This window comes from Anopheles darlingi, chromosome 3 (assembly GCF_943734745.1).
Source record: "Anopheles darlingi chromosome 3, idAnoDarlMG_H_01, whole genome shotgun sequence".
NCBI classification, from domain to species: Eukaryota; Metazoa; Arthropoda; class Insecta; order Diptera; family Culicidae; genus Anopheles; species Anopheles darlingi.
In genome coordinates this window covers 56,335,419-56,357,940 of record NC_064875.1, presented here as the reverse complement: position 1 = coordinate 56,357,940, position 22,522 = coordinate 56,335,419, and the positions used below count along the sequence as shown (strand labels likewise).

General features: G+C 54.0%; 3 protein-coding genes across 4 annotated transcripts; 1 reads left to right on the top strand and 2 right to left on the bottom strand.

The window, feature by feature from the left end:
• Positions 1 to 464: 464 nt before the first annotated feature.
• Positions 465 to 3,375, bottom strand: LOC125957776 (endoplasmic reticulum metallopeptidase 1-like). The gene is made up of 5 exons (XM_049690689.1): positions 3,347 to 3,375; positions 2,514 to 3,282; positions 1,776 to 2,435; positions 1,210 to 1,713; positions 465 to 1,142 (listed from the first exon to the last, which is right to left on the bottom strand). The coding sequence occupies exons 1-5, from the start codon at positions 3,373 to 3,375 to the stop codon at positions 465 to 467; spliced, it is 2,640 nt and encodes an 879-aa protein (XP_049546646.1).
• A 416-nt stretch (positions 3,376 to 3,791) lies between these two features.
• LOC125958316 (dynein axonemal heavy chain 8) lies at positions 3,792 to 18,110 on the top strand. The gene is made up of 7 exons (XM_049691584.1): positions 3,792 to 4,304; positions 4,377 to 9,940; positions 10,014 to 11,422; positions 11,488 to 12,392; positions 12,486 to 17,100; positions 17,184 to 17,908; positions 17,985 to 18,110. Exons 1-7 carry the CDS (start codon positions 3,792 to 3,794, stop codon positions 18,108 to 18,110), a joined length of 13,857 nt encoding a protein of 4,618 aa, XP_049547541.1.
• On the bottom strand, positions 17,958 to 22,342 carry LOC125958318 (WD repeat-containing protein 48 homolog). 2 transcript variants are annotated; one of them, XM_049691585.1, is made up of 7 exons: positions 22,079 to 22,342; positions 21,776 to 21,998; positions 21,478 to 21,690; positions 20,493 to 21,400; positions 19,951 to 20,421; positions 19,485 to 19,700; positions 17,958 to 19,420 (listed from the first exon to the last, which is right to left on the bottom strand). In XM_049691585.1, exons 1-7 carry the CDS (start codon positions 22,121 to 22,123, stop codon positions 19,316 to 19,318), a joined length of 2,181 nt encoding a protein of 726 aa, XP_049547542.1. In that variant the 5' UTR covers positions 22,124 to 22,342; the 3' UTR covers positions 17,958 to 19,315. The 2 variants fall into 2 exon arrangements, with proteins under 2 accessions (XP_049547542.1, XP_049547543.1); XM_049691586.1 differs by having other exon boundaries at positions 17,959 to 19,420; positions 19,485 to 19,679.
• Between the last annotated feature and the right edge of the window lie 180 nt (positions 22,343 to 22,522).

Sequence of the window (22,522 nt, the reverse complement as noted above, 5' to 3'; positions counted from 1 at the left end):
TGTCTTAGAGTACCGGCGTAGGTCCCAGTCACCAGTAGCATCAGTAGAAAGGCCTGAAATATGAAGAGCAAGAACCCGTTAATCCGGAGTCTGGTGTGCAAGAAATAGCAAAACCAACGTTACCATCAGCTGGCAAAATGAGAACTCCATAGTTTAAGCTTCAAGCTCGCCGCAGACAGTGTTAGCCTGGTATGTTGCGTACGCCCATTTATGCAGAAACATTCATTGGAACTGTAGAGAGGGAAACCGATTTTGCATAAGACAACCGACGTAACAGAAAAACTTAGACGTAATCGTGAAGTGCGTGATACGCCTCACTGGACAGCACGTGCCCGTACAATTGTTAACACTTTCTCCGGCTCTTCTAGCTTCAAGCATGATTGGTCAACACAAATTCAATCTTTATTACGTTTGTTCCACTTTACATGATCTCTCGCACTATCTTTCTCTCACTGTCTATAGTTTTAAAAGATCCGGCTCTCCAGATACGTCGGATAGGCGACGACATGCGCATAGGGTGGAAACTGATTGATGAACTGACCAAACTCCTTCGTTCTGTACTGCTCGTGGTGCATGTACTGTGCAACAACGTTCAAGTAGAAGCTCCAGCCAGCTTCCTGTGGATGCATAGCCACACCCTGCACCGTAATATCGAACTCGTACGGTGAATCATCGATCCCGTGCACGTAGTTGATGTAATGTACATCTTGACCCTGCCAACGTAGACCACTGCGAGGTATACGATCGCTGAAGCTCCAGCTTGTTAGCGTTATCCCTTGCACCGGTGACACGTAGAAACTCATATGATCCGGTCCGGATACCGTAAAGCGGAACGTGGTACCATTCGTTACCGCATCGAACCGTTTGTTCGTCAGCTGGAGTTCAACCGGAACCGGGATGATCGGTACTGCCGCGGGTAACCACCAGGCATTGTCACGTTGTGAGTGCTGTGTGTTCTGATAGAACGGTATGCCGCAGTACAGCTCACGATCACACTCGTCCCCGAGCTTTGTTGCCTGTGCCATCTCGAGAATGAGGTCCATGATAAGGTCCGGTGTATGACGATCCTGGGGATGAATGTAGTACCGTGCATCCGATCGGCGCATGGTGCCATTGTGGTGATAAAAGTGACGATCCATGTGCTAACAACAAAGTGGAGTATAAATTAGTACTTGCCATGAAAATGCGGGCGAATAAACACGAACTTACGTAAATGTAGTACCGCTGTGGGGAAGTAGCCGCTCGGAAGGGGAATCCCGCCTCCGTCACCATTACAATGATCGAGATGACAAAGAACAACCCCACGAACCCTACGTACCAGTAGGGCTTCCGGGTTAGTGCGAGCAGCGGAGTGATCAGTCCGGTGCCCAGCAATGCCAACAACACGGCAAACAAGGCGATCAACAGTTCCGGATTCGAACCAGCGCTACCTCGGCCTTGCATCGGTATGAAGGTGGAGAAGCTAGTCAGCGAGACCGAGCTCAGGTACGCGATCGGTATGATCTGACCAATCAGATGCACGTAGATCCAGTGCGTGGATTTGTAGCGGATCAGCAGATTCACCATCGCTGTTATGGTGTAGAATAGAATCACGACCGTAAAGAGGTACGCCGAACGAATGCTCATCGCCGTTAGAACGATCAGTATCAGCACGTACAGTAGGCAGGTCACGTGTAGCAGCAGCTGAACGCGAACCTGCACCGGAAGTTGGTCCTGGAGAAAAAAAAACAGGTTAGAAATCGATCATCAGCAGAGAACCGACGTACGCGTCTAACCTGACGAACAAAGCGCACGAACAAAACAGGACCAGCGAGCAGCGCTAGCAAATAAGGGCATCCGTATAGCCCGCTTATGAGCCAGCTTTGCGTAAACCAACTCATCGAGGAACCGACTGCGTTCAGGATCACAGCCAGCACCAGGCTCAATCCGACTCCTACTATCACCGACAGCAGAATTACGCCAACGCTCAGAAGACACTGGATGATCAACGTTCCGAAAGCTACACCGTGCTGCCGCATCGTCATCCACAGTGATATCCCAATGACAGCGATGGCTATCAGTGACAGGCCAACATTGAGCAGAATGGATGCCCAAAGCGGATAGTAGATCAGGAACCAGTTGAGGAAATCGAAAAACACCGCCTTGCTGCCCTCGTGTTCCCGGATGTCGTACAGTTCATCCGCATTCGCGAGGGCCTTCGCTAGCGCTAGGACATTGTCGCCGGTGTGTTGGAGCGTTGTTTCGGGGATCGTCGAGTACGAATCGTACGCCGTGTGGTACAGGTAACCCCAGGTACTGTGGGCAAAGTCCATTCCGGGTATGTTACCAAACTTGGTGTAGACGTAATAGTCCGTTTCGGAGGGGACAAGATCCGCCTGGAAGAGTTCCTCGGCTACCGCCGTACAGTAGGGATGCGGAACGTTGTCCCGGTAGTACTAGAAAAAGGAATATCGACACAAAATGATCACCGGAAGGCATTTTACTTCTCATATGGACTCGAAACTCGAACTTACCTCCATCAGAAAGGAGTACTTCGGGCCGGCCTGGAACATAATGTCACGCCCACCGTTGGCAGCCACGTCCATGTTAATGAAAGTACGTACTCGCTGAAACAGTGGATGATACGCCACGAACGCATGCGATCCTTGCAATGTATTCTCCTCGCACCCATTAAACACGAACACGATACCATGAGCGAAGGGTTGTGGGTGCTGCGACAGCTTTCTCAGCACCTCGAGCATAATCACACTCATCGTACCGTCATCTCCCGCACCCGGACTCTGCGGAACGCTGTCAAAGTGTGAGCTGAGCATAAGGAAGTGCTCCGGTTCGGCCACACCACCACTTGGCACAAGCCGTACCACGACATTCTGGATGCCTCGATAAACGCTCGTCTGCGGGTACTTTTCGTAGTCCAGAAACATGTGACCGTAGGCTTGCTGTACCTCTAGCTCCACACGGTGCACCGGATTGGCATTATCGGCGATCGCTTGGATCACGCGACGTAAAAACCCAACCGTAAGGACTTCGTTCGCGTAGCTGCCGGCCACTCGCGGACCAACGCTGCTCATCTCCAGTAGATTTTGCTTCGCTAGCGCCGCTATGAATCGTTCCGAATGGGTAGGCTCATCCGTGAGCCTAAGTGCCGTCGGCATTGACACCCAGTTCCAGTAGACGAGGAAATAAATACCCACAACGATGCCAGTGAGACCGAAGATCCACCAGACGGCGATCTTATCACTTGCCCCGGCAGTCTGCCGTTTTGATACCGGCTCCTGCGTCCTGCAATATTCAGAGAACAGTAGAACTGCACCAGGAACGCTACGGATCTGCTAATACCACTTACGGATCTGGTTGGACGTCTTGTTGCTCCATGTGTACGCAGGCGAATTGGTTCAACAACTGACCGGAATCGCGGTGCTCATGGGGGGGTATAAAGGGTCACTATCGCCATATCTCATCGTCGATTACTCTCTACAATAGGCGCGCGCGATGCGATTGTTGTTTATCAAATCGATAAAGATACCGCGATAAATCGGACCTATTCGATTAAGACCAAGACAACCGCATCGTACGAACGAGAGGAAACCATCGGAGTAGGCTTATCCGCTCACGCCTATCGTAGCTACACAGCGCATCGTAGTACCCTTTGGAGCACATAACTGCTGTTCGGCATCACCGACAGCACACACACTGACCGAGTGAAGAGAACGAGCCCCGGAACCGTACCTGGAACAGAACGAATCAAAAACCCAAACAGAAAGAGAGCGTGAGTAAGTGAAGCGGACACGATGGGGGACCCAGATCAGCATCTGAAGCGGATACTGAATGTAATGGGCGTTAGCACGCGTATCGGCAATGTGGTGCAGCTGGTGAAACGACGCCGCGGTAGCCCTCCGAAGATCACCGAGGAACAGCAGCTGCAGCAGCAACTGGAACAATCGAAAGAAGCTCGGTTGGAGCGGCTAAACGCACTCGGCACCAAGCATCGTCATGTGCTCGAGCTGGCCGCCCTTATGCTGAGCGAAGAACCGGACAACGTGATCGACTGTGTGGCCGACCGGATTGAAGATGTTCAGCTTCTCGATAGCATCTTCAACGCGGATGGTCCGAAGGGTGTCCTGGTGTTTTACGATTTGCGGCCCGCGCCCGGCATGGACACGGGTCGGTACAATGCGAAGCAGAAGCAACCATCGAATCAGGCGTGGATCACGGATGGACGTGATGGCAAGATGACTAGCGTGTTCGTTGGTGTCAGTCGCCTTAGCAACGTGAAGCCGATCGAAATGAAGGGTCTCGGTGAAGTAAGTAGTCGCTCCGAAATTCATATAGAGGGATAAATAGTAATAGCGCTACAATGGTTCGCTCTTTCGCAGGAACTGCTATTCACCTACACTCCCGTTCCGGCAGGACGCTCCGTCGTGTACACGTTGGTCGTGCTACTCGAGCGCGTATTGAAACCTTCGATCGAACTCATCCGAGACTATGGTCACTGTAGCGAGCTCCAGCAGGGTAATTTCCGGTACAGTGTGAACCGATTCCTTGCCTTTCTGCAAAGTACCGAGAAGGACATCTCCGAACGGATCCTGTTCGAGGTCGATAACCAACTCTACAAGGGTTTCTTGCTGACAGAGGTGCAGATACAAGAGACGGCCCGAGATCGCGAGCGGATGATCGCAGTTGAGCGAATCTTCCACCGCTGGCTGGAACAGATGCAATTCGCGCTGACCCAGGGCGATCAGATCGAGCAAGCACCACACCAGGCCGGTCCGCTGGTCGAGCTTGAGTACTGGCGCACGGTGCTGACGCGCTATACCTCGATCAGTGAGTTCACCGAGCAGAAGGTGTTCAAGCAGTTCCTCCGCTGCCTCAAACTGTCACGCTGTAAGCTGGTCAAGCAGTGGGAGAAGCTAGCGGCCGAGTTGTCGGCGAAGCTGATCGAATCCCGAGATAACGTACGCTTCATCAGCGCCATCGAGCACTTCTGGGATCCACTGTATCGCTGTGAACCACGGGAAGCGACTCGTTGCATGCCAACGCTGCTCGGTGTCATCCGACAGGTGTACCGATCCTCGTCTTACTACAACACAGCCGATCGCATCACGGGCCTGCTGACGAAGATCGCCAACCAGATCATCATCAACTGTCGCCTGTTTCTGACGAATCGCGGCACGATCCAGATCTACGCACAACCGAAGGAAATCGTCATCGGTAAAATCGAACACTGCCAGAAGCTGGAGGCGGCCTTCCGCAAGGAGTACCACCGAACGGTGCAGCGTATGCTCGACAGTCCCGAAGAAAGCCCATGGGAATGTTCGGAGGTGTTTGTATTCGGTAAGCTGGACCACTTCCGGTTACGCATTACGAAAATTATGGAGGTAATGGATCTCTATCGGAAGTACGAGATCATCGACCGAGTGGCCATCACCGGGACGGAGAGTTTCTCCGGTCGGATTAAGGCAGCGTACGAGGTGCTTACGACGAAGCCATACGACCCGCTCGTCCACACCGACCACCGGTTCGATGAGGATCATCAGCGGTTTCTGCAGGAGGTCGAAACGGCCGAACTGGGGTTGGCCAAGTTTCTGAAGCAGCTGATGGCGAACGAGCGTACGGTCGATGGTAATCTGCTTGTTCTGCGACGCTTCGAACGACTCCAGCTCGATTGTCTGTGCATTGAGCGACGCTTCCTCGATGTGGCCGTGATGCTGGAGCGGTACATATTTATGTTGAAGGACGTGTACAGCGAACAACGGGCGAATCCACCAATCCCGCAAGGGGTACCCGAGACGGCTGGCCGCATCATGTGGTCCCGCTCGTTGCTGCGCCAGATTCGGGAACCGTTCTCCGCCCTCAAAGGCCATCGTTGCGTGATCGAACACCAGAGGGCGCAGCTGTGCGTCAAGTACTACAATTTCCTGTGCGAGGTGCTGCTGCACTACGAATTGATTCATCACGAAGCGTGGACGAAACAGGCGGTCAAGACAAAGACGGCCACTCCCGTGTACCGGCGGCAAGAGGGCAATCTCCAGCTCGAGATGAATCTGCATCCCTGGGTTAGGCAGCTCATCCGGGAGACGGAGATCATGCTGAAGCTTGGCCTCACCGTACCGGACCCCGCTATTGCACTCGTGCAGTGCAAAGAGCAGCTGTACCGGCACTACGAACATGCCAAGTATCTGCTTGGTCACAGCGATGCACTGCGCCTCAGCATTCCGCCTATCTTTTTGCCACTGATGCGGACAACCCTGGCCAAGCTGGATGCAGCATTCCTGCCGGGTCTAACGATCGTTACCTGGGAGTCGCTAAATCTTGGCAGCTTTCTCGAACAGCTCGAACGCACCGTCCAGCGGACGGAACACTTCTATAAGGAGATCTTCGATATCTGGCAGGCACGAGTCGAGGATACGCTGAGGTCTTTCGAAAGTACAGATCTTCTCACGCTACCGGCGGAACCCGTCAGTCCGACCGAGTTCTACGACATGAATCTTCGGTACCGCGAATCGGTGCAGGTGTTCCTGCAGAAGCGCTCCCAAGCGATGGAGGGTTCGGTGGTGGAACTGATCAACAAGTTCGTTAGCAACATTAACGTGTCGGACCGGGATGAGCACGGTGGACGAAGGTACCAATTGCCGCTCGAAGAAATCAACGATTCCAACCGACGGCAGGAAGAGCTGCTACCGACGGACAAGTACGATTGGTTGCGGTTCGATCGGATGGAAAAGGTACCTACCAATCCCACACCTGAGGCACACCTGGAAGCCCTGTTCCAGGACTATGGCAAGCTGAACTACGACGTCACGCAGCTGCACATCGATTGTATGGAGCTGTTCGCTTACTTTAACAGCCGGATGTTGACGGTGTTCGTGAGGATGGTGCGTAGCTCGCTGGAGAACTTGCGAACGCGGCTCGAGCTGGTACGTCTGCAATCGAACAAGGCGGCTATTTTGGGCGAAATACGTCCGCTAATTGTAACGGATATGCTGCTGCGCCAACCGGACAGCTGTCACATCGAACCATCGCTCGAAGAGATCCAGTTTTCGTTCGAGCGCGTTATCCTAAATGTGGTCGAGACATTCTACGCCATCTTGACCTGGGGCCAGCAGGCCAAGTCGTACGAACGGAAGCTTCGACGGCCGCTCCTGGTCGAACAGCGTTTCGAGCGCAACTGGTTCAAACTGATTTCCGAGCACAAGGAGGTCACACGGATCGTGCACGAGTTCGATGGAGGATTGCTGCTACTCAAACCGGATATTAGCTATGCCACCAAAACCATTTACGAGCGGTACGAGTTCCTGTGGGCCGAGAACCTATTTTCGGTCGAGCTAGAACGGAAACCGGAGCGGTTCGAGCGAATCAAGGAGCGGCTGGCAGAGGTACAGTATACCAGCCACATCGGACCGATCGTTGTACGGTTAGGTCCAGTCATCGAGACCGTACTGCGCCGCCTGTTCGACTTCTACGTCGTGAGGATCGACGAGATCGTTGACTTCATCACCACCAATGATCTAACGCTGCAGCGCACACTCAAAGACCTCGATGATATCCGGATGGCGATGGACTGTCTGCAGGTGGTCGGTGAACAGTTCTCCTTCATCGATGTTGATCTGACGTTCATCGAGCAAACGTACCGGACGTTGGCCGAGTTCAGCGAACTCGGCATCACCCCAGAAAACATCGAGACGGTGTACGCGATCCGCGACACATTCAAGACGATGACACGGCGCGTCGAGAAGGTCGAAAATGACATCATCGCACTGCAAGTAACGGTACAGCGTGAACTTGGCCTGGGAGTGGCTAAGTTTAACATCGAAATCGACGACTTTGACGCCGAGTTCGACGCAAAGGGTCCACTAGAGGAGGGCATACCACCGAAGGAGGCCTCCGATCGGTTGCTCATGTTCCAGAGCCGCTTCGATGAGTTGTGGCGCAAGTTCGAAATGTACGCCAACGGTGAAGCCTTCCTCGGCCTAAAGGTGAACGAGTATCCGGTGTTGCAGCGGCGCAAGAAGGAGTTCAACCTGCTAAACAAACTCTACTCACTGTACCTGGAAGTGATGCGCAGCATCGAGGCATTCTACGAAACACCGTGGCGCGAAGTCGACATCGAGAGCATCAACGCGAAGCTGATCGACTTCGAGAACCGATGCCGGAAGCTACCGAAGGCGATGAAGGATTGGCCGGCGTACATCGAGCTGAAGGTAAAGATTGACGATTTCAGTCGCAGTTGCCCCCTGCTCGAACTGATGTGCAACGAAGCGATGAAGGACCGGCACTGGGACAAGCTGATGGACATCCTGGGCTGCAAACTCGACGTCACCTCACCGACCTTCACCCTCGAGAACATTATGGCAGCGCCGCTTCTAGCTCACTCCGACGACATCGAGGATACGTGTATCGGAGCGGTAAAGGAGAACGACATCGACACGAAGCTCCGTTCGGTGGTGGCCGAATGGTCCACGGTTAGCCTACAGTTTGCACCCTTTAAAACACGCGGCGAACTGCTGATCAAACCAGCCGAAACGGTCGAAATCATATCGCAGCTCGAGGACAGCATCATGATCGTGAACTCGCTCGCCTCGAACCGTTTCAATGCGCACTTCAAGCGCGACATTATGCTCTGGCTCAACAAGCTAGTCAATACGGGCGAAATCCTCGAGAAGTGGCTCCAGGTGCAGAACCTGTGGATCTACCTGGAGGCCGTGTTCGTCGGTGGTGACATCTCGAAGCAGCTGCCCCAAGATGCGAAACGGTTCGCCGGTATCGATAAGAGCTGGGTACGGATTATGTTCCGGGCGCGTGACAACCCGAACGCCATCCAATGTTGCACCGGTGAGGATGTGATGTCGTACACACTGACCTCGCTGCTGGAGCAGCTCGAAACGTGCCAAAAATCGCTTACGGGCTACCTCGAGTCGAAGCGGCTCCTCTTCCCGCGCTTTTTCTTCATCTCCGATCCGGTACTACTGGAGATACTGGGTCAGGCATCGGATCCGACCTCGATCCAGCCGCATCTGCTCAGCATCTTCGATGCGGTCGCACGGGTCGAGTTCGATCAGCGGACGGTGGGCCGCATCACAGGGCTCTGCTCGGATAATGGCGAACGGGTCGAGCTGGTGAATGCCGTCAACTGTACTGGTGGCGTAGAGCTGTGGCTCGGTAGCCTACTTGGGGAGATGCAGGACACTATGCGGACAATTCTGGCCACGATGGCTCAGTTGCTGGCGTCACCCGAGTTCAATTTTATCAGTGGATTCCAGGAGTTCTGCGGACAGGCTGGTCTGGTCGGTGTACAGCTACTGTGGACGAGTGAGGCCGAAGTGGCGTTAGCCCGCTGTCGCACCGACAAGCAAATCATGCGGACGACCAACAACCGCTTCCTGAACCTTCTGAACAGTCTGATCGAGCTGACGGTCAAAGACCTGACTAAGCTCGAGCGCATTCGGTTCGAGACGATGGTCACAATTCACGTTCACCAGCGTGACATCTTCGACGATCTAGTGCGGCTGCGGGTCCGTACGGCGCTCGACTTTGAGTGGCAAAAGCAGGCCCGGTTCTACTACGATCCCGAAACGGATGATGTGATCGTGAAGATTACGGATGTTGACTTCATCTACCAGAACGAGTATCTGGGTGTAACGGAGCGATTGGCCATTACGCCGCTGACTGATCGGTGCTACATTACGCTCGCGCAGGCCATCGGTATGTCGATGGGTGGGGCACCGGCCGGACCGGCTGGCACTGGCAAAACGGAAACGACCAAGGATATGGGCCGTGCCCTAGGGAAGCTGGTGGTGGTCTTTAACTGCTCCGATCAGATGGACTTCCGAGGATTAGGACGTATCTACAAAGGGCTAGCGCAGTCAGGTTCCTGGGGTTGTTTCGATGAGTTCAATCGTATCGAACTACCGGTACTCTCCGTTGCTGCCCAGCAAATCCAGTAAGTAGCACGTGTGTGTGTGCGTGGGTCCTGAACACATTACATTAACGGTTCTCGACTCTACCGCTTCCAGTATCGTCTTGACGGCGCGCAAAGAGAAGAAGACGTCCTTCCTGTTTAGCGACGGTGATACGGTCTCTCTCAATCCCGAGTTCGGCCTCTTCATCACGATGAACCCGGGGTACGCTGGTCGACAGGAACTTCCAGAGAATCTGAAGATCATGTTCCGCTCTGTCGCGATGATGGTCCCAGATCGGCAGATCATTATGCGCGTTAAGCTGGCCAGTTGTGGCTTCAAGGATAATGTCATCCTAGCACGCAAGTTCTACACGCTGTACAAACTGTGCGAGGAGCAGCTCTCCAAGCAGGTACACTACGACTTTGGTCTACGCAACATCCTTTCCGTGCTGCGGACGCTCGGGGCCCAGAAGCGCGCCAATCCGACCGATACCGAGGAGACGATCGTGATGCGCGTATTGCGTGACATGAACGTTTCGAAGCTGGTGGACGAGGATGAACCACTGTTCATCTCACTGATCGAGGATCTGTTTCCGGGAATCCGGTTGAGCGGATCCAGCTATAAGGACCTCCAGCGAGCCATCGCACTCAGTGCCGATGCGCTTGGGCTTGTCAACCATCCCGAATGGAACCTAAAGGTAATCCAGCTGTACGAAACATCACTCGTCCGGCACGGTCTGATGACACTCGGTCCAACCGGGGCCGGCAAGACGCAATGCATCCTGACGCTCCTCCGGAGCTTTACCGAGCTTGGCATGACGCACAAGGAGGTGCGGATGAACCCGAAGGCAATTACCGCACCGCAAATGTTCGGCCGGCTCGACGTAGCCACCAACGACTGGACGGACGGTATCTTCTCTACCCTCTGGCGCCGTACCTTTAAGGTCAAGAAGAACGAATTCGTCTGGCTCGTCCTGGACGGTCCGGTCGATGCGGTTTGGATCGAGAACCTGAACTCGGTACTGGATGACAACAAGACGCTGACGCTGGCCAACGGCGATCGGATAACGATGGCACCGAATGCGAAACTCGTCTTTGAACCGGACAACGTGGACAACGCTTCGCCGGCCACGGTTAGCCGGATGGGTATGGTGTTTATGAGCGCGTCCGTCATGCGCTGGGAAGCAATCTTGAATGGATGGTTGAAAACCAAGTCAGCGGCGGTGGCTGATCTGCTACGACGGCTCTTCCACCGTATCTACCATGATCTGCACGAGTTCGTGCAGACTCGGTTGGCCGCCAAGATGAAACTACTGGAAGCCATCTACATTCGGCAGTGCTGCGATCTACTGGAGGGTCTGCTCGCACCGGAGGGTGAGGGCGAAACGTCGACAATCGACTTTAGCGATGCGCACCTGGAGCGATTGTTCCTGTTCTCGCTCATCTGGTCGCTCGGTGCCGTACTGGAGCTGGAGGATCGCGAGAAGATGGGCGAGTTCATTGCCCGACATCCATCGAAGATGAGTACGTTTGGCTCCTGATCCTACTGCTTGATAAAACCTCTTAATCATGATGTCCTTATATTGCAGAGTGGCCAAAGCTGCAACCGGAGGAGACCGTATTTGAGTACGTCGTGTCACGGGAAGGTACCTGGCAGCACTGGAACGAACGTGTCGAGGACTATATCTACCCGAGCGATAGCGTTCCCGAATTCTCAAGCATTCTCGTGCCGAACGTGGATAACGTACGTTCGTCCTTCCTGATCGATCTGATCGCCCGGCAGCGCAAAGCGGTACTGCTGATCGGTGAGCAGGGTACGGGTAAAACCGTCATGATCAAGGGCTACATGCTGCAGTACGATCCGGAGTATCACCTGTCGAAGAGTCTCAATTTCTCATCCGCGACTACGCCCAACATGTTCCAACGTATCGTCGAGTCGTACGTGGAGAAGCGTGTCGGTACAACGTATGGACCACCGCAGCAGCGCCGGATGTCCGTCTTCATCGACGACATTAACATGCCGATCGTGAACGCATGGGGTGACCAGGTGACGAACGAGATCGTCCGGCAGCTGATGGAGAACCGGGGTTTCTACTCGCTGGACAAACCGGGTGACTTCCTGACCGTACTGGATGTGCAGATACTTGCGGCCATGATACATCCGGGCGGTGGACGGAACGATATACCGCCACGGTTGAAGCGTCAGTTCTGCATCTTCAATTGTGCCATTCCGAGTAACCGATCGATGGACAAGATCTTCGGTGTCCTGGGACGTGGGTATTTCTGCGAGGAGCGCTTCTTGCCGGCGGTGGTCGGTATCGTGCCCATGCTGGTGCCGCTTACACGCCGACTGTGGCAGGCGACGAAGTTGAAAATGTTGCCGACACCGGCAAAGTTTCACTACGTGTTTAACCTTCGAGATCTGTCGCGCATCTGGGAGGGTATGCTGAAGGTGCAATCGGACCAGTGCCAAACCGTGCAGACGATGATCAATGTAAGTCGATAGTGATGGCGACGTGTGATGGTCAGCCCTCAAATGGTACACTGACACTGACTGCTCATTCTCACCTCTTGCCCTGGGCGACAGCTCTGGAAACACGAGTGTACCCGTGTGATTGCAGATCGCTTTACGAGCTACGAGGATCGAATCTGGTTCCTGCAGACGATGCGGACCACAGCCGAGCAGGAATTGGGAGCAGACGCAGTAGAATACCTATCAGAGGAGGAGCAAGCGGAACCATTCTTTGTCAATTTCCTGCGAGACGCACCGGAACCAACCGGTGAAGAGGGCGATGAAGAGGGCAGCCTAGAGCCACCGAAGCTGTACGAGCAGATCGTGAGCTTTGACGAAACGACGCAGCGCGTCCGGATGTTCCTCGAGCAGTACAACGAGCAGGTGCGCGGTGCCACGATGGATATGGTGTTTTTCCGCGATGCGCTTATCCACCTGATGATTATCTCGCGCATTATCGGCACACCGAGAGGTAACGCGCTGCTGGTGGGTGTCGGTGGTTCGGGTAAGCAAAGTCTTGCCCGGCTCGCTTCCTTCATTGCTGGCTACAAGTGCTACCAGATCACGCTGACGCGTGCCTACAACGTCACCAATCTGATGGAGGACCTTAAGTATCTGTACCGTGAGGCGGGCCAGGCTGGTCAGGGTATGACGTTCCTCTTCACCGATAACGACATCAAGGACGAGGGCTTCCTGGAGTACATCAACAACGTGCTGAGCTCGGGCGAAATCGCTAATCTTTTTCCGAAGGACGAGCTGGATCAAATTATGAACGATCTGATCCCGGTGATGAAGCGCGTCGATCCACGGCGCATCCCGACGCAGGACAATCTGTACGATTTCTTCATCGAGCGAGCTCGGGCCAACCTGCACATCGTACTCTGTTTCTCTCCGGTTGGGGAGAAGTTCCGGACGCGAGCTCTCAAGTTCCCGGGACTCATTTCGGGCTGTACGATCGATTGGTTCCAACGTTGGCCAACCGATGCACTGGTGGCTGTCTCCAACCACTTCTTGCGTGACTACAACGTCGTCTGTACCGCCGAGTTGAAGGTGCGCCTCATCGAGATCATGGCGTACGTGCACAACCGAGTGGCCGAAGTGTGCGTCGAGTATTTTGAGCGCTTCCGCCGACAAGCACACGTAACGCCCAAGTCTTTCCTGTCCTTCCTCGATGGCTACAAGCGAATCTACCGCGAGAAGCACGAGCACATTGCCGTACTGGCGGGCCGAATGCAGACCGGACTGGTAAAACTGATCGAGGCCGCCGAATCGGTCGATGTACTACGAGTGGAGCTCGAGGAAAAGGAAAAAGACATCGTAGTAGCGACACAGGCAGCCGAAGTAGTGCTAACCTCAGTGACGGAGTCACAGCGAGCGGCCGAACAGGTAAAGGCCGACGTCCTGATCGTGAAGAACCGAGCGGATGCACTGGTGTCTCAAATCCAGGCCGACACGCTCGTGGCCGAGGACAAACTTGAAGCGGCACGGCCAGCGCTTGAACAAGCCGAAGCTGCACTGAAAACGGTAACAGCTGCTGATATTGCGACGGTCCGGAAGCTCGGTAAACCCCCGTACCTGATCACGCTCATCATGGACGTAGTGTTGCTGCTGTTCCGGCGTCGTCTGGCCACGGTAAAACCGGACGAGGAGCGTCAATTCATGTTCGCCTCCTGGGAGCAATCACTCAAGGTGATGGCCGATACCGGGTTTCTCGGCAAGATCGTGCGCTATCAGGCCGATCTGATCAACGCCGAGACGGTCGACCTGATGATCCCGTACTTCCGCTACCAGCTATACACGTTTGAGGCGGCAAAGGCCGCATGCGGTAATGTGGCCGGTCTGCTCAAATGGACACTCGCCATGGCTGACTTCTACGAAGTGAACAAGGATGTACTGCCACTGAAGGCGAACCTGGCTCGCCAGCAGAAGAAACTCGATATCGCGATGGAGGAAAAGGGTGCGGCCGAGGCGGCCCTGTTGGCCAAAGAGCGCGAGCTAGCCGTCGTGCAGCGCCAGTTCGATGAGGCGATGTCGAAGAAGCAGGCCGTGCTGGACGATGCGAAACAGTGCCAGGACAAGATGGATGCCGCTTCGGCCCTCATCAATGGGCTGGCCGATGAACGGGTCCGTTGGACGGAGCAACTGGAGCAGTTCAAGGACGAAACGGAACGTCTGGTCGGCGATGTCCTTATTCTGACCGGTTTTCTCTCCTACACCGGTCCTTTCAACCAGGAGTACCGCACGGGACTGCAGACGAGCTGGGCAACCGAGTTGAACCGACGCCGCATTCCGGTGTCGCGTGCGGTCGATATTACCGAGAGTCTTACCGACAGTGCGACCATCGGTGAGTGGAACCTGCAGGGCCTACCGAACGATGAGTTGTCAGTGCAAAACGGTATCATCGTGACGAAAGCAACGCGCTATCCACTACTGATTGATCCACAGTCTCAGGGCAAGATGTGGATTAAGAGCAAGGAGGGTGACCACGGGCTGATCGTGAGCACGCTCAACCACAAGTACTTCCGCAATCACCTGGAGGAGTGCATCTCTCTTGGCTATCCGCTGCTGATCGAAGATATTGGTGAAGAGCTCGATCCAGTGCTCGATAACGTGCTGGAGAAGAACTTCATCAAGATGGGCAACACGTACAAGGTGCGCGTGGGTGACAAGGAAGTGGACGTGAATTCGTCCTTCCGGATGTACCTCACGACGAAGCTGCCGAATCCACTGTACACGCCCGAAGTATCGGCCCGGACCGCCATCATTGACTTTACGGTGACGATGCGCGGTCTCGAGGATCAGCTGCTCGGTCGGGTCATACTGACGGAGAAGCGCGAACTGGAGTCGGAACGGACGCAGTTGATTAAGGGTGTGACGGCGAATCGGCGCAAGATGCAGGAACTGGAGGCGAACCTACTGCACAAGTTGTCCACCACCCAGGGTAGCCTGGTGGACGATGTCACCGTGATCGGGGTGCTCAACACCAGTAAGACGACCTCGATCGAGGTGCGCGAAAAGTTGACGATTGCGCGCGAGACGGAAATCAAAATCAACCGCGCACGAGAAGAATTTCGACCGGTGGCGGGTCGTGGTAGTGTCCTGTACTTCCTTATCTGCAGCATGACTATGGTGGACAGCATGTACCAGACGTCACTGGTGCAGTTCCTCGAGCGTTTCGACATCTCGATGGCACGTTCCGATCGACATCCGGTGCCGACGCGCCGTATCAGCAACATCATCGAGTACCTAACGTATGACATCTTCCGGTACGTGTGCCGTGGGCTGTATGAGGTCCACAAGTTCCTGTTTGTGCTCCTGATGGCACTGAACATCGACCTGGATCGAGGTGCGATCACGCACGAGGAATTCCAGACATTCGTAAAGGGTGGTGCTGCGCTCGACATCAACACATGCCCGGAGAAACCGTTCAAGTGGATCGCCGACGTAACCTGGCTCAATCTGGTGCAGTTGTCTCAGCTGGGCAATTTCTCAAGTTTGGTGGAACAGATCCGAGGGAACGAGAAAGGATGGAAAGCATGGTTCGCCAAGGAGGCACCGGAGGAGGAACCGATTCCGTTAGTGGTGGCCAGCGCAGTTCGCACATCGGCCACAGGCGGTCTCGATGCATTCCGACGGCTACTGCTCATACGGGCCTGGTGTCCCGATCGGACACTGTTTCAGAGCCGCAAGTATCTGGCCAGTTCGCTCGGTACCCGGTTCGCTGATCCCGTCGTGATCGATTACGATGCAATGCTCGAGGAGAGCCGTCCCCTGACGCCACTCATATGCTTCCTATCGATGGGTTCAGATCCGACGCCCAACATTGAAGCACTGGCCAAGAAGAACGCCATTCGATGTCGATCGATTTCAATGGGCCAAGGCCAGGAGGTGCACGCCCGGAAACTGGTCGAAATGTCGCTGGATGAGGGATCGTGGGTGCTGCTGCAAAATTGTCACCTTGGGCTGGACTACATGAACGAACTGCTACTGCAGCTGATCGAACTGGAACGCGTAGGCCCAGCGGGCTATCACAGTAACTTCCGCGTGTGGATGACGACGGAACCGCATCCACTGTTCCCGATTACGCTGCTGCAGCTCTCCATTAAGTTCACCAACGAACCGCCTTCAGGGGTGAAGGCCGGTCTGAAGCGTACCTATGCCTCGATGTCGCTGGAGATGTTCGAGTACAGCGATTCGCCGCTCTATGTGCCTCTCATCTTTGGTATCTCCTTCCTCCATACGGTCGTACAGGAGCGTCGTAAGTTCGGACCGCTCGGTTGGAACATCCCGTACGAGTTTAACTCGGCCGACTGGCTGGCGAGTTGTATGTTCGTGCAGAACCATCTGGAGGCGCTCGATCCACGCCGAGGCATCAGCTGGAAGACGATGCGGTACATGCTGGGAGAGGTGCAGTACGGGGGCCGTGTAACGGACGATTACGATAAGCGGCTGCTGAACACGTTCGCTCGCGTTTGGTTCTCCGATGCGCTTTTTGATGAGGCGTTCAGGTTTTACCGCGAGTACCGGGTGATGCGGTTCAAGACGCTCGAGCAGTACCTGGAAGCGATCGAAGAGATGCCGCTTGTCGATCCACCGCAGGTGTACGGCTTGCACTCGAACGCCGACATCACCTATCAGAGCAATACGACGAAGGTGATCCTCGATACAATCCTCTCGATACAACCGAAAGGTGAGCCGTACAGACAAGTCGAGGGTGTTAATGGCTGTTTGGGTCCTCCAAGTCTTATTCTCTTTCCCTATCTCTTTCTGCAGAGTCCTCGGGTGGTGGAGGGGAAACACGCGAGGCAACGGTGGCTAGGCTAGTGCGGGACATGCTCACCAAGGTGCCGCCACCGTACGATCCGTACGCGGTGAAGGAACGGCTCCGTATCATGGGCCATCAGGAGTCGATGAACATCTTTCTGCGGCAGGAGATCGATCGCATCCAGCGAATCCTTCTTCTAGTGCGCCAAACACTTGACGATCTGCTGCTAGCCATCGACGGTGTAATCATCATGAACGAGCAGCTACGGGACGCCCTGGACAACATCTACGATGCGCGCGTCCCAACGGTTTGGAAGCGGGGTAGCTGGGCTTCGGCATCGCTCGGTTTCTGGTTCACGGAGTTGATCGAACGAAACACGCAGTTCTACAACTGGTGCTTCCGCCGACGGCCAAACATGTTCTGGATGACGGGATTCTTCAATCCGCAGGGCTTCCTGACCGCAATGCGGCAAGAAGTGGCGCGAGCACACAAGGGCTGGGCACTCGATATGATTACGCTGCACAACGATGTCACACAGATGCTGGCCGAGGACTGTAAGGTGGCACCGGTTGAAGGTGTATTCGTCTATGGGCTCTTCCTTGACGGGGCTGGCTGGGACAAGCGCAAGGTGCGACTGCAGGAAGCGACCAATAAGATCCTTTACTCGCCGATGCCAGTTATCCACGTGTACGCGATCAACTCGACCGCGCCGAAGGATGCGAAGCTGTACGAGGTAATATGATGTTAACCTGGGAACGATGAACCGGTGATATCTCTTTCTTTTTCTTCCTTTTTCGTTTCTTCCGCAGTGCCCGGTGTATAAGAAGGCTAACCGGACGGATTTGAACTACATTACGCCGCTCTGGTTGCAGACACTCAAGCCAGCGGATCATTGGACCATGCGCGGTGTAGCGTTACTGTGCGATATCAAGTAATCCGTTGGTACTGTTGGTGCCCGATGAATCGCGCCCTGTTAAATCGGACAGTGAATCTTAAATCCCTAGTATTTCGTTTGTCCTCCGGCCAGATCATCATCTGCGCTCGTTTGTTCTTTCACAATTCAAAGGTTACATGTTCGTTGTACGTATTTAATAGCAACACACTAGCTCCTTCGCCTTCTTCTTCTTTTTCCTTTTCTTCTACTACACCTTTTCTTCTGTTGCACTGTTTTGTTTTATTTGTTCGATACAAATAGCTGTCTCTCCCTCAACTCTCGCGCTTTCGATCCCTCTAATTGTCCTTATATTCCTATCATACGCCCTGAACATGACTACTAATTACATCTTCTTCACCAGGCTCTACTTTCCCCGCGCATTCGAGGGCTAAACAGACATTCGCCTCACTCCATCTGGGGATAACACCTAGCCAGCGCGATTGAGGCCTCGAAAGTTTCAGTAGTCCCAGGACCGCGCCTCACTGCAGCAATCCGTGCAGAGTACTTGTTGAGTTAACATAACAATTTAATAATAGAAATCACAGGCGTCTCTACTGAGTGTAAGTGTGTGTGTGCGTGTTGTGTATGTGTGTATGTGGGCCGATTCTCCACGTGAAAACGGGTTGTGTACGGAATACAGATCGTCGGTAAAGTATGAAAAGATGTATCTGGAATCCTCCAGATAAAAGGTACCACACTCTTTTCATGATCTATCGTTGCATTGTAATTGATTTTCTATCTTTCTCTATTTCCTTTCTTACCTCCCTTTCTGTTGAGACTTTCTTTAACGAAAGCCCTTTTATCCATGCCCTGTGAATATGAGGTTAGTTTGATGGAGGTGGCGTACTAGGCCTAACTAGTGGGTAGTAGTTCCCGGTTGTCACTGTACTGTTTGCAATGTTAAAAAAAATGGAATCGGCGACGAAGGGTTAATAATACAATTGGCAAATGGCAGGCATCTCCCTTCCCCCTACCTCCAGGGAGTAAGGGCGCCTAGCACATAGACAGGAATAGCTGCGAAACATGTTTGAAGTAAACGTGAACGTGAGCCACAAGCAAGTGTGCACGCTCAGGCAAGAGACAGGCATTGCTAGCACTCCGACCACATGCCACACACCGTAGTACAGGGCCGACAGTTTGACTGCCTCTTTTGGCGTTCTAGTACTAGTAATGGCTACAGGCGTTGCCATCCGCTCACTCGTCTTCTTAGCTGCTGTAGTTTGGCTTTGTTCGATAGTGGAAGGTGAGGTCGGACGATTGTTTCCAAATAAAGTGTCGTACCGTGCGTAGATCCATGTTGGGGTCGCAAAGCTAAAACATACGGAACAGCATTATAGAGCGGACTGGCTGATGGATGAACTGCGACACCACTTACCACATCATTGCACAGGAGCTCGATCCGTTCCTCGGCCGGTACCTGACTGCCCTCCGAGTTGGCATCGCTTTGGCTGTTGTTCTGGGAGGAGTTGGAATTGCCGGTGCTCGCCGGCAGATCGCTTCCGAGCACCTTCTCCAGCACGTGCTCGCACACCTTCCTGCACTGGATGAACTCGTTCGCGATCAGCCGTTCCTGGTGGTTGATGAGATCAAGCTTTTGTTCAATTAAAACCGCGATAAATTAAAGATAGAAGAGAGAAAGAGAGAAAGACAGATAAAGAGACAAAGAAAAAGAGAAACGCAAGGCAGCTTCGTTAAACACACGACACAGAAGACGGCGAGGACGATGTCTCTGTACAGTATCGGGGATCGATTCGTGCCTTCCCGGGATGGAGCTGGCCTTGACCGCTGGTTGTTTGTGTTGGAATGCTTTGGGGGATACTCAGAGGACCGGAAGGACTCACCTTTTTGCTGCGATCCTGCTTAAGCATCGATGGATGGGCCAGCAGATAGAATGGTAGCTTGATGAACTTGGGCAGTGTGCGATCGATCACAACATTCGTTACCCACGACGGTACGGTATCGCTAAGCAGGGCACTCTCCGTTTCACCGGCTGCATCCTTTACCAGCAACCGGCACACGTTCCGGCCACCAACCTCGCTGAAAATGATGGGCGTGTGCTTCGGTACGCTAAAGTACTCGTTACCACGGATATCGCCATCCAGGCATCCGTTTTCTAACTCTCCTGGACCGAGATGATGATGGTGTGGGGTTGGTGGCGGTTTCCAGTGTTCCAGCAGCGCCTGCAGAAGCAAGCTGCCATAATTCACCTTGGGATCCGAGCCTGGTTCCGCGTGCTCCGAGAGACCCGCTTCAGCCGATACCCATGCCGCATAACAATCCACTTCGTCCTGTCCTAACACTATCATTGGCATCTGCAGAGTAGCGAGAACAGAGAGATTATATTACAGAATAACTCTTAGGTACACGTTACAATCACACTTACTCCCGTTTTTAGATCTACCGTGAACCAGTTCGGCACATAGATTCGTTGACTACGTTTCTTGACCTCCTCGTCAAAGTCCACCTTGCCGAGATCCTCGACCTTGCGCACCTTTAGCACATCGTAGATAGCGACGTTTTGCTCCGTGTCACGTGTCAGCATGAAGCGCTTATCGTTGAGCACGTGGTACTTCTTGATGGCCGCACCACCCTTAATACATGCCACCTCGTACCCTTTGCCGGTTGCCGGACCAGCCATTGCTGACGAGCTGCCTGTAGCCCCGGCTGCGGTTGCAGTGGCACCACCACCAGCGGCAGCACTGACACCGTTTATCGGCCCATCACCACCACCACCGCCACCACCATTGGTAAGGTTGATGCTGGTATTGGAGTAGCTGTAATTGCACAGTTTGTCCGTCTTGTGGAGCTTCCAGCAACGAATGTCCGAGTCCCAGGTCGTCACCCAGATGCCGGTTTGGTCAATGTTGTAACACATACTGAGTACCGGTGCCCGCTCCTCACAGATCAACACACTGTTGGACGGGTTGCGCAGCTCGGTCATGATGATCTTGCGATCGCGGCTACCCGAGATGACGTGTGAGAAACCCTCGGTCATCAGCAAACACCAGACGCCCTCCGAGTGTACGCTGATCGTCTGAATGCAGCGCTGCTGTCCGATGCTCCACAGCTTGATCTTACCATCGGAGCTACCCGATACGACCTGCGTACCGTCTTCCGACACCACCAGTGCCTTCACGTTCTCCGTGTGGCCCTTGAGCTTCGCGATCTTGTTGCACGTTCGTGGATCCCAGATCCGGAGCGTGTTTTCCGTCGAACCACTCACGATGATCGTACCGGACGGGTTCATCGCTAGGCTGTAGATGGATTCCTTCGAACCAGATATGCTGGATGCTGTCGAACAGAACAGAGGAGAGCAGAGAATCGGTTACCTCTGAGCAGCAGGATTGCAACCGGATGTGCGCACTTACTCGTGACCGTGTTGTTCGATGCCGTTAGTGCCGTTAACGTATTAACGTCCCACAGGAAGATAGCTTTATCCAGGCCAGCGCTCGCAACTTGCTCGCGGTCCTTCGCGTACGCCAACGCCTGCACGTAGTCCCGGTGTGTCCGCAAGGTTGACATACAGAAACCCTTGTGTGCGTTCCAGACCTTCACCGTGGTATCACAGCTGGCACTGATTACTGTAGAGCGGGGAAGAGAGAAAGTATCCGAAGAATGTGAGTTAACTGTGGACAGGACAGGCCAGGGCAAGCCAGTAGTACTTACGGTTCCGGCCACCGCAACACAGTACGATATCGTTCACCCAGTCGTTGTGGTGTTCCATGCTCTGGATGTACGGTTCCGGTGAGCTGGTTTGTGTGGAGTTCCAGAGCCGAATGATGGCATCGCGACCGGCCGAGTACAGCCGCCCATTGATGGTGTCCAGCTGGAGCGCGTTCACCCCATTCCGGTGCCGTTTCTCCTCCGCATCGCGTATGACGAAGGAAACCTACCGGGGGAACCGAAAAGGAAGGCCATGGTTTAAGCACACACCCGGGATCCACCAGCAACCCTCTCCGCCCCGCATACCTGCATCTTCTTCCGTCCACCCTGGTTCGGTTTGTGTGTTAACATGTTTGCCGTGGTGCCGTGTCCGTGGAGGGGGAACGCCAACAACAACAGTAATGGTGCTGCTTTTCGTCGCGGCGAACCCAAAATGCTATCGACGGTCGGTCACCGAACGGCAGATCGTAGTAACCGCGGCCACTAGCCACTGGAGTGTATATTTTAATGTTTTTCACTGGCACTGGATTCCAAAAAACACCTACTCTCTAGAAACCGCCGTCGTCGTCGTCGTCGTCGTCGTTGTTCTTGTTGGAGAGGGAGGGAGGGGTTTTACAAAAAAAAAAAGTTCACATGACGTTTCTTTTTCGACCCGTGTTGAAGCTGAGTTCTGCTTGAAGCGCGCTTGAACGTCTGGCGCAAATATTTAAAATGGTCGTTTTCGGTGGTTGAAAATTTAAAATTTGTTGG